This window comes from Petromyzon marinus, chromosome 25 (genome assembly GCF_048934315.1).
Source record: "Petromyzon marinus isolate PM22_M1 ecotype Great Lakes invasive population chromosome 25, UKy_Petmar_22M1.pri1.0, whole genome shotgun sequence".
In the NCBI taxonomy this organism is placed as follows: Eukaryota; Metazoa; Chordata; class Hyperoartia; order Petromyzontiformes; family Petromyzontidae; genus Petromyzon; species Petromyzon marinus.
In genome coordinates, this window is record NC_133691.1 from 13,888,688 (window position 1) to 13,903,945 (window position 15,258).

The following is a 15,258-nucleotide window of genomic DNA, read 5'->3' on the forward strand; positions in this document are numbered from 1 at the left end:
TGTCTCCGCCAATCCGAGGCGAGCTCAGGCGCAGTCTTGTCCCTGATTGGCTGAGACGCTTAAATTGACCCCCCTGAACTCCCCCTTCCTCCCCACCCCACATACGAACGAGATGGCGGCAACGCGCTGGCTGCTTCTATGACGAGCTGCGCGAGCGACTCGCGACGCTTTGTAAGCGCCGCCGCAAGATACACGACGAATAACGCCTCATCGTTGCCACAGCGGCAATCGACAGCGATTACGGTTGAAGATAAGGCAGTTGTGTGTACTCAAAAGGTACAAAAAATAAAGGCGTGAAGCCTGCAAGTTGGTTGGTGGCTCACGCTACGGGCCGGCGAAAGGGGGCCTGTGCGCTCGCGTCCCACAGCTCAGCAGCCGCGGCACTCGGTGCGTTGGCCTACTCTTTCACGCCGGCAATGGAGCCGTGGGTGCTTCTGCGCCACGCCATGTACCGCTTGAGGCAGGCGGAGTGCCTGTCTGTCCTGGAGGCCTGGGGCGCCTTCTCGGGGTCGCAGATGCAGGCGCTGGGCCGGGTAACACGCGCCGGCAAGGGGAACCTCATCTCGGCGGCCGTGCGCTTCTGCAAGGTGCATCTGTACCCCCCCCCCCTGCCTACACCAACAAGCATTGACAAATTGTCGTAAAGTATGTTCAGATATTTATTCTCCCTCCGCATTGTCATCTAGTAGATGATTGACAAATGTGCTGCATATATATACACACATACGTATGAGATGCAATGTTTGGGTTAGGCAGAGGATTAGTGTTTAAGGGTGAGAGTAGAGGTTTGGTTTAGGGTGAGTGGCAGACCTGGGTAGAGTCAGGATTGAGCAAGATTTATGTTAGGCAAAGTGAGGGGTACACGTGTGCTAGATCTGAGTAGGGTTAGCGGTAAGGTTATGGGCATACCTGGAATGTCTGTGTTGAGGCTAGGGCGTCACGTAATGTACAAGTTCTGGCTTTGGACCAAGTCGAGAGATAAGAGGGCCGTCCATAAATGACGTCACGCGATTTTGGACGATTCTTGACCCCCTCCCCCCGTCACACGGCGTCACAAAAAGTCAGACCCCTCTCAAATATGAGGTCACAAAGCTCTGCCCCCCCCCAAAACCATATTTCCATTTTGAAAATAAAACACGCTTCAAATCGCTTTAAACTATTGTCATTGTAGTGCGTTTTTAATGTGACGTCTATTTAATTAAGTAGAACGTATTCTTGGTTCTTTCGGTAAAGTCACGTAGAAGGGAAACAATAAAATAATAAAAATATAAAACAACGAGCTTTTTTATTATTTTATTGTTTCCTTTCTACGTGACTTTACCGAAAGAACCAAGAATATGAATCCCTGCAGTCACGAAAGCATTAAATCAAAATTAAAGTAGAACGTGTTGTCTATATTTAAAGTTGCGCATTTTCATGTGACGTCATTTCTCAAACTCCCCCCCCCCCTTGTCACACATCGTCACAAATATATGAACCCCCTCCCCCAGGTGCGTGACGCCATTTATGGAAGACCCCTAACATAGATTAACAGCCCAAGCATCTTCCATGTGGGGTCTTGCCTTCGGTCCTCCTCCACTCGTTCCTGTCGTTGGCCATACCTCCACACATCCACTTCACCATCCTTCACGTCCTGGTTCACACACTTAGAATCACCTCTTCCCAGGCCAACGTCTTGGTCTGTGGCCTTAACAGCTGAAACCTTGTTCAGAATAAAGTTGTTAGTTTTTCCAACTCCCGAATTATATTGAGGTGATGCTCATCTTTGCTAATAGCCCCAAGCCAGTGGTGAAAATTCCACATTCTTATAGTGGTGGGAAATATATCCATAGGACTGCAACTAAAGACCCCCCCCCCCATTATATCCCACTAATTTTATGCATCTCAGAAATGTGATGGGCTGAGATTACACCTGAGTGGAATTTACTGATTTTGTTTGTTTCTATCTTGCAGGAGAATAATGTGGAGCTGAAGAAGGTGGCTGAGCTCAGCCTTCTCTGTAAGGCTCGTGTCAACTGCTCACGACACTGGACATGTCAAAATGTTTGGCTTAAAGTAGATTCTTACACTCGCCATACAGGCATCAAATGGTGTGCGTAAGAACCGATTATATTCTTACATGCGAAAGGTTTGATCGAATGAGATAGTATAGAGGAGTCAGAACGAATGTTATAGATGAGAACAAACAATCGAGACAAACTACACGTGATTATTTTCAAAGGTAACAAACAGACAATAAACAAGACCATGGGAGAAAAATCAATACATATACAACATGTGACATGGTACAGATAAGGCAATGCTCAATTTTTTTACTTGAATCACAACCACATGGAAATGAATTGTGGGGTGATGGGGTGAAATCAGCACATGGCTACTGCTCACAGGCATCTGTCAGTTTAGACTTGCGATGTTTTTCTATGATCAACACTTCTATCTGTCATGTTTTGTTGCCTTGGCAGCTCTGCAGAAAACCCCCAATAAGAAACAGTGGACAGTCTTCCAGCTTCTAAACCCCCAGGGTAAATATCACACTTGCACTGCTGTCCAGTTGGACGAGGTGAGAACAAAACTTCAGTGTAAATAGTAAAAAAGAATAGAGATGGGCATAATCTTAAACTATGTTATTTAAATACGGGTAGTTTCCGACTTACGAAGGGGTTTCGTTCCTAAGACCTGTTCTTAAGTCGAATGGTTTGTATCTTGGAACTCACTAATCTACTGTACATACGGTCAGTGTTATAAAATCTGCTATTGTTCAACAAAAAGTTAAACTCAATAAGAATAAATATTGTGCATTTGCATGTAATACTGTAATAAATACTGTACAGTAAATAAAATGTAAAGTAACATGAATCCTGATGCTGGCTTGCTTGCATAACAGGAGAGATGCATCAATTTTTTTTTTTCATTTCACTGATCACACCACTCCCTTTGCTTTGGAATTTTGGTCGACTTCATAGACACCGAGCCCTTGACATGTTCAATAATTCAAGCTTTGCCTTTTATTGGTCCTCCCGTCGACTGGTTCAGGCCTAATGCACATCCAATGTTCGTCGGAGTTTCACGTTTCTCAGACTGCTTTATTGTGTCCAGTTTAATCTCCAAATCAATGGTGCGGCAGTTCCTCGCTGCAGCAACATCACTTGCATCAATCAGTCTTCCGTTTCTCAGACATGAGGGTTACAATGATATAAAAACTTAAGCAATAGTACAAACAGCATACGATGTTATGCACGAAACATGTTGCGACCAGTTCACTGCCGTGCATTATGCTTAATGCTGGGACTCATTACATCTCGTGGAGTATCGCTTCGCCGGATATAATAGTTCCATGGTTCAGTTTTGCAAGTACGAGCAAATGTTCGCAAATTGGATGGTTAAAAAATAATTTCTTATCGGTGTTCGTAAGTGCTGGTGTTCGTAAGTACTGATGTTCGTACGTCAGATATTTGTAAGTCGGGGACTACCTGTAATTTAAATATTAATTAGAAATACGTATCCAAATTACACATCCCATAGTAATTGATCATCTAACCTATAAAAGGCATTTTTTGTCTGTCTGTTCGTCCGTCTGTCTGTCCCTCTGTGTACGCTCGCTTGTGAGGGATTTGGCGCTCCGATGGTGGGGAGTTGAGGCCAAAAAAAAAATTGCCGGGCGGCACATCCCGAGCCTCGCGGTGGGAATAGGCTATTCCGTTTTCCAATCCGTCACCTTTAAAGTAGTTTAATTAAGTAGTGCGATTTTTCTTGATTTATTTTTTTACTTTTGCCGCCCGGCTCGCTGTTGCGCATGCGCGAAACGCTGACACGAGTTGCCCCTGGCAAATATATATTTTAAAACGTCTGAAAACTTAAAAACATAACATACAAATGAAAAAATTACTCATTAGTTTAAACTAAAATAAAACCCGAGCGCGCCAAGAATCGATTCTTTAAATCGCGCAAAGGAATCGAAGGTTTTAGATTTCTTTAGAATCGTTTTGAAGCGACGACGCTTAACAGAACCATCCTGGATAAACCAGCAAATATAAAAAAAGTGTTACAACACTGTGTGCTCATATCCCAGTGTGATGCAAGTCAAACAATAACAACTATAAGATAGATTAACCATATGTTTTCTAAATCACCAAAATAAAGCTATGAAAACAATTTAACAACAGTAATCATAGGAACTGTGATTTTCATTTAACAAACGATATAAATAACATGTATGACCAAACTTGCAGCCATAGCTGGCAGCATGACACCCCCAGGGTATGTTGTGTGAGTGAGTCAATGGTAGTGTGAGTGAGTATGATTATATAAGTTGATTGCATGTCGGCAATTATGCTAAACATTTCGAACAGACACATATTCACAAATTTCCCTTTCATATATAAGATAGAGTCAGCATGTACTACTGTAGTGAAAGCTGTAATCATAGCAGGAACCACCACAGCATGCAATGCTGTAGTCATAGCAAGATAACCACCATAGTCAGCATGCACTGCTGTAGTGAAAGCATGATACCACCATGGTCAGTATGCAATGCTGTAGTCATTGCAGGTACCACCACAATATGCACTGCTGTAATCATAGCAGGTACCACCACAGTCGGTATGCATTGCTGTAGTCATAGTAGGTACTGCTATATAGAGTTAGTAGATACTAAAACAGTCAGTATATACCACTACGGTCACTAAATACTGCTACAGTCAGTAAATACTACTACGCAGTCAGTAGATACTACTATGGTCAGTAGCTACTAGAGTCATTAGATACTACTATTGAGTGAGTAGATACTGCTATAGAGTTAGTAGATACTACGATAGTAAGTTGATACTATTATAGAGTTAGTTGTTACTACTATAGAGTCGGTACATACTACTATAGGGCCAGTAGATACTTCTTTGGTCAGTAGTTACTACAGTCACTAAATACTACTAAACAGTCAGTTGCTACTACTGGCTCAGTAGATACTACTGTACAATCAGTAGATACAATTGCAGAATCAATAGATACTACTGGGGGTAAAGATATTTTTTGAGGGGGGGGTCGACAATTTTCAGAAACCTTTTAGACCAACTATTTACCCCCCACTTTCTATAACTTTCTGGACTTGTGCAAGCCTCTTATAATTTTGTTGCTGGAGAAATGGACAAACGGGCCACCGGGCTTTCACAGTAGCTTAGTATCTGCGTATGTATATGTAAGGTTTTTAAGAGAAGTTTTGAAATATATTTTTGACCCGGGCAACGCTGGGTACTTCCCGCTAGTGTGTATACAGTGAGGGAAAAAAGTATTTGATCCCCTGCTGATTATGTACGTTTGCCCACTGACAAATAAATTATCAGTCTATAATTTTAATGGTAGGTTTATTTGAACAGTGAGAGACAGAATAACAACAACAAAAAATCCAGAAAAACGCATGTCAAAAATGTTATAAATTGATTTGCATTTTAATGAGGGAAATAAGTATTTGACCCCTCTGCAAAACATGACTTAGTACTTGGTGGCAGAACCCTTGTTGGCAATCACAGAGGTCAGACGTTTCTTGTAGTTGGCCACCAGGTTTGCACACAGCTCAGGAGAGATTTTGTCCCACTCCTCTTTGCAGATCTTCTCCAAGTCATTAAGGTTTCGAGGCTGACGTTTGGCAACTCGAACCTTCAGCTCCCTCCACAGATTTTCTATGGGATTAAGGTTTGGAGACTGGCTATGCCACTCCAGGACCTTAATGTGCTTCTTCTTGAGCCACTCCTTTGTTGCCTTGGCCATGTGTTTTGGGTCATTGTCATGCTGGAATACCCATCCACGACCCATTTTCAATGCCCTGGCTGAGGGAAGGAGGTTCTCACCCAAGATTTGATGGTACATGGCCCCGTCCATCGTCCCTTTGATGCGGTGAAGTTGTCCTGTCCCCTTAGCAGAAAAACACTCCCAAAGCATAATGTTTCCACCTCCATGTTTGACGGTGGGGATGGTGTTCTTGGGGTCATAGGCAGCATGCCTCCTCCTCCAAACACAGCCAAAGAGCTCCATTTTGGTCTCATCTGACCACAACACTTTCACCCAGTTGTCCTCTGAATCATTCAGATGTTCATTGGCAAACTTCAGACGGGCATGTATATGTGCTTTCTTGAGCAGGGGGACCTTGCGGGCACTGCAGGATTTCAGTCCTTCACGGCGTAGTGTGTTACCAATTGTTTTCTTGGTGACTATGGTCCCAGCTGCCTTGAGATCATTGACACGATCCTCCCGTGTAGTTCTGGGCTGATTCCTCACCGTTCTCATGATCATTGCAACTCCACGAGGTGAGATCTTGCATGGAGCCCCAGGCTGAGGGAGATGGACAGTTATTTTGTGTTTCTTCCATTTGCGAATAATCGCACCAACTGTTGTCACCTTCTCACCAAGCTGCTTGGCAATGGTCTTGTAGCCCATTCCAGCCTTGTGTAGGTCTACAATCTTGTCCCCTGACATCCTTGGAGAGCTCTTTGGTCTTGGCCATGGTGGAGAGTTTGGAATCTGATTGATTGATTGCTTCTGTGGACAGGTGCCTTTTATACAGGTAGCAAGCTGAGATTAGGAGCACTCCCTTTAAGAGTGCTCCTAATCTCAGCTCATTACCTGTATTAAAGACACTTGGGAGCCAGAAATCTTTTTGATTGAGAGGGGGTCAAATACTTATTTCCCTCATTAAAATGCAAATCAATTTATAACATTTTTGACATCCGTTTTTCTGGATTTTGTTGTTATTCTGTCTCTCACTGTTCAAATAAACCTACCATTAAAATTATATACTGATCATTTCTTTGTTAGTGGGCAAACGTACAAAATCAGCAGGGGATCAAATGCTTTTTTCCCTCACTGTATAAATTGGTCATCTGTATTTGATGCTTTTCTCTCACAGAAGCAGACAAGTGTTTCGATGCTGGAGATTTAGAGTACGAGCTGCAAGAAAACATCTCTGCATATTTTGAAAACGTAAGCCCTTCCTGTGCTATCCAGTAAAAAAAAATCGCTTTTGGCTTGGCTTAATTGTACCTGGGTCTGTCTGGGTCAGAAACTCGGAAAATATTTCTGCAACCAGCACACCAGCATCCAGTATACCTCTTGCTTTTAGTTGTTTCTAATAGTCCATGTGCCACCTACTCCAGTCTACCAGCTACCCAGAAAATATGAAGTTAAAAATTAAGACCTCGTTCGGAATGTTGTCAATAACAATGTGTCTGTATTTCTTTATTGGCTAAGTGGCTTATAAGAAGAACGAGCTGCTCACAATATTGCAAGTTCAAATCCTAATTGGGAATTTTAATTGCCCATAATCCCTCTGGGGTGGATTAAATAAGTACCATGCCGTGGCAAAGTCAACAGCAGTTTTCCTCTGGATAGACGATGCAAATTTGAGCAGGAAATCACTGCTTTTTGACATTGAGAGCTGTAACACGTGGTGTGGCATGTATGCGGATTGCCAGGTGGTGGCAGTGATCGTTCGGGAGGATGCCGTGTGGATACAAGTGATACTGATGGAGGGTGCACGGAGTACTGGCTCCATGGGCCAGACGGCCAACATCGTGTTTTACCCGCAGTGCCACCACATGTTCATTGCGAACCTGAAGGCCTCCTATAATGATTACATCATCCAGGTAATTGGCTTTTGGGACTAAACACTTTTGTGCATTGTACAACACAGTGGATGTTGAGGGTCCATATTAAGTTCCAGAATATCAATAAAAAATATACAAGCCTGGTGTAACGTTGCAGTTGGTGACACAATACACAGTATTTTCTAAAACCAGCTTGCTCATGTGATTGTTTGGCTTCTAAATTTTCCATTATTCGATTACCCAATGATTAATTTAGTTTTTACATTTGATGAAGTCACCTGCCTTTCTCAGTATGGAAATGGGGAAAGCTCTCAGACTTAAGGACTAACTGGACATTCTAGATTTGAAGCTTTCGAGACTGCAAGGATCCATACTCTTTGGTTCAATTCGGTAAAGTCACGTAGGTAAAAAATAAAACAACAGAAATCACAACGTTTCGGCCACAACACAAGCGGCCTTCATCAGGTGAAGGGACCAGACTGTCAACTCAACTCCCCCCCTCGCCGGCCTGCACATGTTCAATTTGTACCTGCGGTGATTGCTATATCGGGGAGACAAAGCGACATGTCTCTGACCGAATTCGCGAGCACAAATCAAATTAAAACACGGCAGAACGAATTTTTCTGCCGTAGCTGATCACTGTTACAACGCTGTGGGTGATCACGATATAATTTTCTTCGATACCAAGGTTCTTTGCAAACCCACGGGTTTTTATCAGAGATTTGTTCATGAGGCAATTCAGATTTACAAACACAGACACAATTTCAACCGAGAAGATGGTTTCAAATTAAGCAACCATTGGAAAGATGTTCTAAATCGAACCAAACATTAAACAAATTTTCAATGGTACAGTATATTTTTTCAAGTAGTGGTACCCCAAACTTTCGCAGCTTCTTAAAATTCCCTTTGCACACCATCAATATGTAAACTCCCCCTCCCCCCCTCGCCGGCCTGCACATGTTCACCCCCTCTACACTGTTCATGCTAAGTCCGCCAATTAAATGCTACTTTTTTATGCTATTTCCTTTGTCAAGGCACCTTAATTCCTCTCACACAGCTTAAAGGTCGAGGTCTGAGCTTGGCTGTGTTCACTCCAGCGCTGTCCTCGAGCCAGTCTGGTCCCTTCACCTGATGAAGGCCGCTTGTGTTGTGGCCGAAACGTCGTGATTTTTGTTTTATTTTTTGCCTACATGACTTTACCGAATAGAACCAAAGAGTAACTGGACATTATTGAATAAATCTGACCAAAAATGTAACCACTAAATTTGCAGACTTTTAATAGATGCTTACATGTAATTGAAACGCCTCAATCATGAGTTGATGCCTCAATATTATTTTTGGAAAGGATTATAAAACAAAACAATTGCAGGCTCATTAGCTTGTTGGCACACTTTTAAATTGTTAATGAAAACTGCAATGCGTTTAATGTAGGAAATCATACTGTAAATTATAAAGGATGTGAACGTTAAAGGGGATAGTGTTACTTCTGTTTATATTTTTAAATTGTATCGATAATCCACCAAAATCCAGCTAATATGTCAGACTGTATTGACACATGTTTATAACCAGGTAAAAACCAATGGAGATCAGAAGTGTACTTGTGATCGAGTAGAAGTCATGTGTGCACTTTACCAATGTCATAGCATTATTTTAAATGTGAGCCATTATTACATGAAAACCTAACCTATAAATTTCATACTATAAATTTCACCAATGTTTTTTTGTCCCAGGCACTTCAAGCCACGTTGAACTATAGTGAAGCTCAAGTGGTGCCGCTGAAAGGCCACAACCTTGAATCTCTTGCACAGATCATTCTCAGGAGGACTAACGAGGTATTGATTAAAATGACCGAGTTTAAATACTTTTGGCTGCCTGAACTTGAGGCACTGTCAAATTTAAGAATGCCCATATTTTCAATGAATTGCAATTTTTTTAAAACACCATTTTATTTTTCAGGGTTACAGGCCCAACAAGCTGGCACAAGAGACAAGTGTCCAAGAAAAAGGTGAAACTCTACAAACAGGATTTTTTCAATACAAATTAAGAACATGTGTTTGTAAATGCAGTTGTCCACATTATGCAATGGTGTGGTTAGTTTTTCTAATGCCGGGGTGGGGAATCTATGGCCCAGGGGGTGCACATGGCCCACGATCTAATTTCATGTGGCCCGTGGCCACATGAGGCCTACCATTTCAAAACGGTCGACTAACTATACTCTCTGGTTCTTTCAGTAAAGTCACGTAGATATAAAAAAAAAATAAACACGACTGTTTCGGTTGCAACACAAGCGTCCGTCATCAGGTGATGACGGATGCTTGTGTTGCAACCGAAATGTGTTGCTTTTATTAATTTTTCTATCTACATGACTTTACCGAAAGAACCAGAGAGTATGGATTCCTGCAGTCACGAAAGCTTCAAATCAAGACTGGTCCACTAACTATCTATCACTGTGAGCATCTTAGCCGCTTGAATCTGGTATTATTATTAGAAGGTCTGAGCAGTCAATGCCTACAGTTGTGTGATCAAAGTTTACTGTCAACTAATATAATGCTGGCCAAAGGTATTTGAAAGTCCTATTCGGCCCTTGGTAAGGAAACGTTTCCTCACTCCTGATGTAAATTCTTGCCTGCCTGAGTTGGTGACCCTGAAATATATGTGCCCAGCAAAACCACGTTTGGTATAACTTTTGTCACGTGCCTAGAAATGTAGCCCTGGCTATACCTGACTTGGTTGTGCTGATGGTGGGAGGCAGTGGCGCCGCTGGACCCTCGCACTTGCGACGAGAACCTGAGGGAGAAGCAGCGGACGATGGCCCTGACGCGCCAGGCCTTCGGGGATGCCCCACAGCCCACGCTGGAAAGCCTCTCCTACGCGGTATCGGCGATGCGCTCCACCACGAAGATCGTACACGTTTTTTAAAACGAGAAAATTTAACTTGCAATGTTTCTAGCAAATATTGCTATCAAGTACTGAGTGGACGTACAGAAGCCCAACGTCCAAGGAGAAGACCTAACGCCAAATGGTGGGACAGAAAAATCAGATCTTGCAAAAGCTGCAGGATTTAAAGGAATAATGGTTAAGGGTGATATCAGTGGTATTAGCTGTATTGACCTGGACATTGACTTTTTGAACCTTAATATATATAAGGGAAATTTGTGAATGTGTGTCAGTTCGAAATGTTTAGCATACTTCCCAACATGCAACAAACATGAAATTTGGCATGTGGGTAGCTTCCAGACTGTACACAATGCTTAAAGTCGAACAATAGACTTTTGTATTTTGGGGGGGGGGGGGGGGCGCAATAATGGATTTATTTTGCACGGCAAGTGAGTGGTGACGTCATCTATGATGTCACCCGCATGCGGCAGCGTTACGCTGTGTGCCTGCAGACGTTACCCCCCCCCCCAACCCTCCGCGTAGGCCTTGTATCCCGCACAAATGCGTGGCATAGCTGTCTCGATTTTCTAAGTCAACGCGACTATTTTTAGCTCGCTCTTAAATATAAAGCAGAAAATACAGCTGTTTGTGTGAAGCAGCAAAAACTCTCGAACGCTGAGCTCTGACGTCATTAAAGTTGCACAGCTTATGCTGTCTGGAATTTCTAAGGGAACGCGACAATTTTCAGCGCTCACGTCATTCCCTTCACATCTCCGCGTAGGCCGTGTATTAATCCAAGACAAGAATCCAAGTCTCAGGCGAAGCCGGGTAGTAAAGCTAGTCATTTTTCTAACTGGCAGTGGGGAACAAGGACAGATTTAAATAACTTGTCACCTCATTACCACTGCCATATAATGGAAACATTCACCACGCTAACATTTTGGGAATAGACCTTTCTGCAGGGCCTTTAAAGGCAGCCTTTTCAGAAGTTGTGCAAGCACTGCAGTGTATTTATCAGAAACAGAACATGACTTTGGCCACTGAATAACCCTTCTTTAGATGTATATTTAACAAAAAAAATTCAATAATTCGTGAATAACACTGCCTTAAAAGGCAGGTTACAAAATAGGCAATGTTTCAGGCAGTGATGTTTCTTCATAGCATAGCAGGGCCATTGCCAGCGGCATCTATTATCTTTTTTCGTTTAATATCACGCTGTTTTTGATCATTGTGTTTTTGTTGTTAATTGTGCTTGTGCACCACTGCCAGTGCAGCATCGCCAAACAATGTGTTTACTTCTGCAGATGGACACGCGCTTCCGTGGATACAAGGTAGTGCCGCAGATGGAGGGGCACACTGAGCACTTCCGCATGAAGGTCAAACTGGAGAGCAAGAACGTACTCGAGGCTGTCAAGTCTCTGGCCCCTCTCGGTATTACGCAGCACTCGGCCAATAGGACCTTAACAATTACAGCAAACAAATCTGCATAGGCAATGGTTCCCAAGCACAATTCAAATAATCTGGCCAAGCTCATCTTTAACACTGCCTCCGAACAGAACAGGCTTAATAACAGATGTCTTTATAAAAAAATATTACATGCTGAAACATATATATTGTTATATTCTTGGTTCTTTCGGTAAAGTCACGTAGATGGGAAACAATAAAATAATAAAAATATAAAACAATTATTGTTTCCCTTCTACGTGACTTTACCGAAAGAACCAAGAATATGAATCCCTGATAATTGTTTTTTTTACCCTTTTATCTGGCAACAAAATGACACCTTTTTTACAAGGAGCCATGTTTACATTGACCACAATACCTGCGGTCGGAACACAAACAAAAAACAACTCTGATAATGTATGCACTGTCCTTGAAATTGATTGGTCCACACCCGAGACAGCTTTCTTTAGAGCCTCGTCTCACATGGTGTTGGACCAGAAGATGCCAAAAGGCGCACAACTCAAAGACAATGCAGAGTATGAGAGCTCGGGTAAGCATTTACACCATTGGAAACCTCATTTGCCAGTAACAAAATATAATTGTTTTTTTGCCAGTGCATTGTCTTTGAGTTGTGCGCCTTTTGGCGTCTTCTGGTCCAACACCATGTGAGACGAGGCTCTAAAGAAAGCTGTCTCGGGTGTGGACCAATCAATTTCAAGGACAGTGCATACATTATCAGTTGTTTTTTGTTTGCGTTCCGACCGCAGGTATTGTGGTCAATGTAAACATGGCTCCTTGTAAAAAAGGTGTCAGTTTTGTTGCCAGATAAAAGGGTAAAAAACCAATGATCATATTTTGTTACTGGCAAATGAGGTTTCCGATGGTGTAATATGAATCCCTGCAGTCACGAAAGCTTTAAATTAAAATATATATTGTTGCGTGAAGCTGCATAACTTGATGACCTGCGAAATGTCCAGTGGGTAGCAGTACAGCAAACAGGTTTTGAGCGCAGCCTGTGTGGATCTTTTAGTTAATACCTGAATGTCTTTTCAGGTATGTTCAGTTTGCCTCCTGTAGCAAAACATTGTATTTAATTAGAACTTAACAAACATTCCCATACAGGACTTTACCGAAAGAGCTAAGAATATGAATACTCATGATACTCATTGAGCCTTTTCAAGACAATATAATGTTCCTTTTTATGTTTGAGACAATTTGCTTTAATGCCAATTTCCCCCAGAAATATAATGGTTAGCAACCCAAAACATTTCCGTACCATTTACACATCGCCATGGTGGTGGTTACTCATCCGTTCCACCTACTCCATTCTCCCAGCAATTCAGGAAATATTCAGTGAGACGTGAAGCAATGCTAATAGTGAAATAGCAGTTTTAGTTGATGAATATGAAATGTGGCTCTTTCATCACAGGCTTGGCAGCTGCTCCCCTGCCTGGATTACTCACCATGGTGCCTCAACGTGGCCGCAACTTCTTCAAGGTCATGGAGAGGCAAGGGGCGAACTCATTCATGGTCAGCACAACTGGAAACTCAGTGGAGAACACGCCACAGTGACGTGCCGTCCCGCTACAAACCCATGTACTAAAATTGTATTCCTGACCCCATTATCTTTTCGCTCACGTCCTCTTCGCCAAAACTAACACAAAGGGAAACCAACATGTCTGGCACCCTTTCCTGTCTATCACTCGAGGGACCCAGGAGCAAGGAGCACATACAATTAAGATTTAATTGCTATTTTAGTTAAGTAATATTAATACAAATGGCAGTGATAATACGTTTTATGTGGTAAAATATTACCATTATGCAAACAATCTCTTTTTGATTTACTTAAATCAGCCATGCAAGCTATGCAGTGAATAACGGAAATTTTAAGAAATTAAGTCAACAAAATAGTTAATTGTTCATACAAGTGTGTGAAATATGTCGCGTCAACTTATCCCATTGCAAAACAGCTTGTCACATCAGGAAATGAAAAATGACAATGCAGAGTCAAGTAGCATCCTAAATAACCTGACAAACAACTGGCCTTGCTCATTATCTACTGACAGCCCTGTCGCACTACAGACAGGTAGGCTGTCAGTGCCATAGCAATCAGAATATTTATCCTGGAGAAATCCGGGGCAGGTCACAAAATTTTACAACAACAAAAACACCTATATGAGTGCAAAGTATATGAAAGGTAAGAAAATCACTAAAATAAACTAAACCATTTTTTGATTTAAAGCTTTCGTGACTGCAGTAATTCATATTCTTAGTTCTTTCGGTAAAGTCACACACCTGAAGACGACCGTTTGTGTTATGGTCGAAACGTCGTGAGAATTTTTATTGTTTTATATATATTTTATTATTTTGTTTTTTCCCTTCAACGTGACTTTACCGAAAGAACTAAGAATATAAACCATTTTTATTTTACCAGGTAAAGCCCACTGAGCTATTAGTTATTTTTCAGACATGAGCAGGCCACAAATGAGAGCCCAACGAAAGTGCCTTATATCGAAATTTAAAGCAGCTACATAATCTAAATGCATGTTTCTAAATGTAGAGGGAAAAATCAAGAGGACCCTGTTAAAAAATTCACGTGACTACAGGGAAAACAACTCCAAATATACACATGTCAGGGTCGGGATTGAACCGATGACCTGTATACCAGGCGAGAAAGATAACATCATGCAATAACGATAGATTGCCATCAGTGAGTGGTGTGAAACCCTCAAGAGGGTGACAGTGACATCGTTTGTATCGTTGACGTTATTTGTTTTGAAAATGTACAGAATTGGGTTTATGGATTGTGGTACGGCAGGGGCACAATTGTTACCACACTGCGCTATGAACCTAGCTTCACGAGTTTGATTCCCGGCCACAGCTAATGAGTGGTGAATTATATCTTAACCAGTTATGGGGTCTCCTCTTTCGCCAACCTGTTGAAGCTCTTATGAAGAAATGTGTTGAAATATACCCAGACATTGCATGGGGAGGCCTTCAATAAAGGCAGTGGATTAACTGCTTTTTCTCCTCTGTATAATATCACTCTATTAAACTACTTTTTAAGACTCGTTTGTAATGGTGGGTTTCGTGAGCAAAGCTAAGCTTCTGGAGTGGGTGGCAGTACTGGTAGTGGTTTGTATGGTGTGTGGAGAGGCCCTCATCCAGTGGTGGATTTGTGCTCGTCATACATGTAGTGACTAACTCAGAGACAGACTTGGAGGCACTTTTATTTAACGAGCACTATCGGGACAATACATGCCATACGTGGGTACACAATATTACTGGTGCTAGCCTATACAAAATACTAACCGTCTAACAGAGACGGTCAACAACTATCTAGCAG

The 15,258-nt window shown here is 42.1% G+C and overlaps 1 protein-coding gene across 1 annotated transcript; it reads left to right on the forward strand.

Moving 5' to 3' along the window:
- Positions 1-99: 99 nt before the first annotated feature.
- On the forward strand, positions 100-14,980 carry CENPN (centromere protein N). The gene is made up of 10 exons (XM_032960347.2): positions 100-587; positions 1,954-1,999; positions 2,463-2,522; positions 6,896-6,969; positions 7,461-7,631; positions 9,323-9,424; positions 9,549-9,597; positions 10,345-10,466; positions 11,774-11,900; positions 13,342-14,980. Exons 1-10 carry the CDS (start codon positions 417-419, stop codon positions 13,482-13,484), a joined length of 1,065 nt encoding a protein of 354 aa, XP_032816238.1. The 5' UTR covers positions 100-416; the 3' UTR covers positions 13,485-14,980.
- The last annotated feature ends 278 nt before the right edge of the window (positions 14,981-15,258 follow it).

Bases quoted from the DNA above. Each gene is read 5' to 3' on its own strand.
- CENPN (XM_032960347.2), top strand. From the start codon at position 417: ATGGAGCCGTGGGTGCTTCTGCGCCACGCCATGTACCGCTTGAGGCAG. The intron at 588-1,953 runs GTGCATCTGTAC...TCTATCTTGCAG, and splicing joins CGGCCGTGCGCTTCTGCAAG to GAGAATAATGTGGAGCTGAA. The intron at 7,632-9,322 runs GTAATTGGCTTT...TTTTTGTCCCAG, and splicing joins ATAATGATTACATCATCCAG to GCACTTCAAGCCACGTTGAA.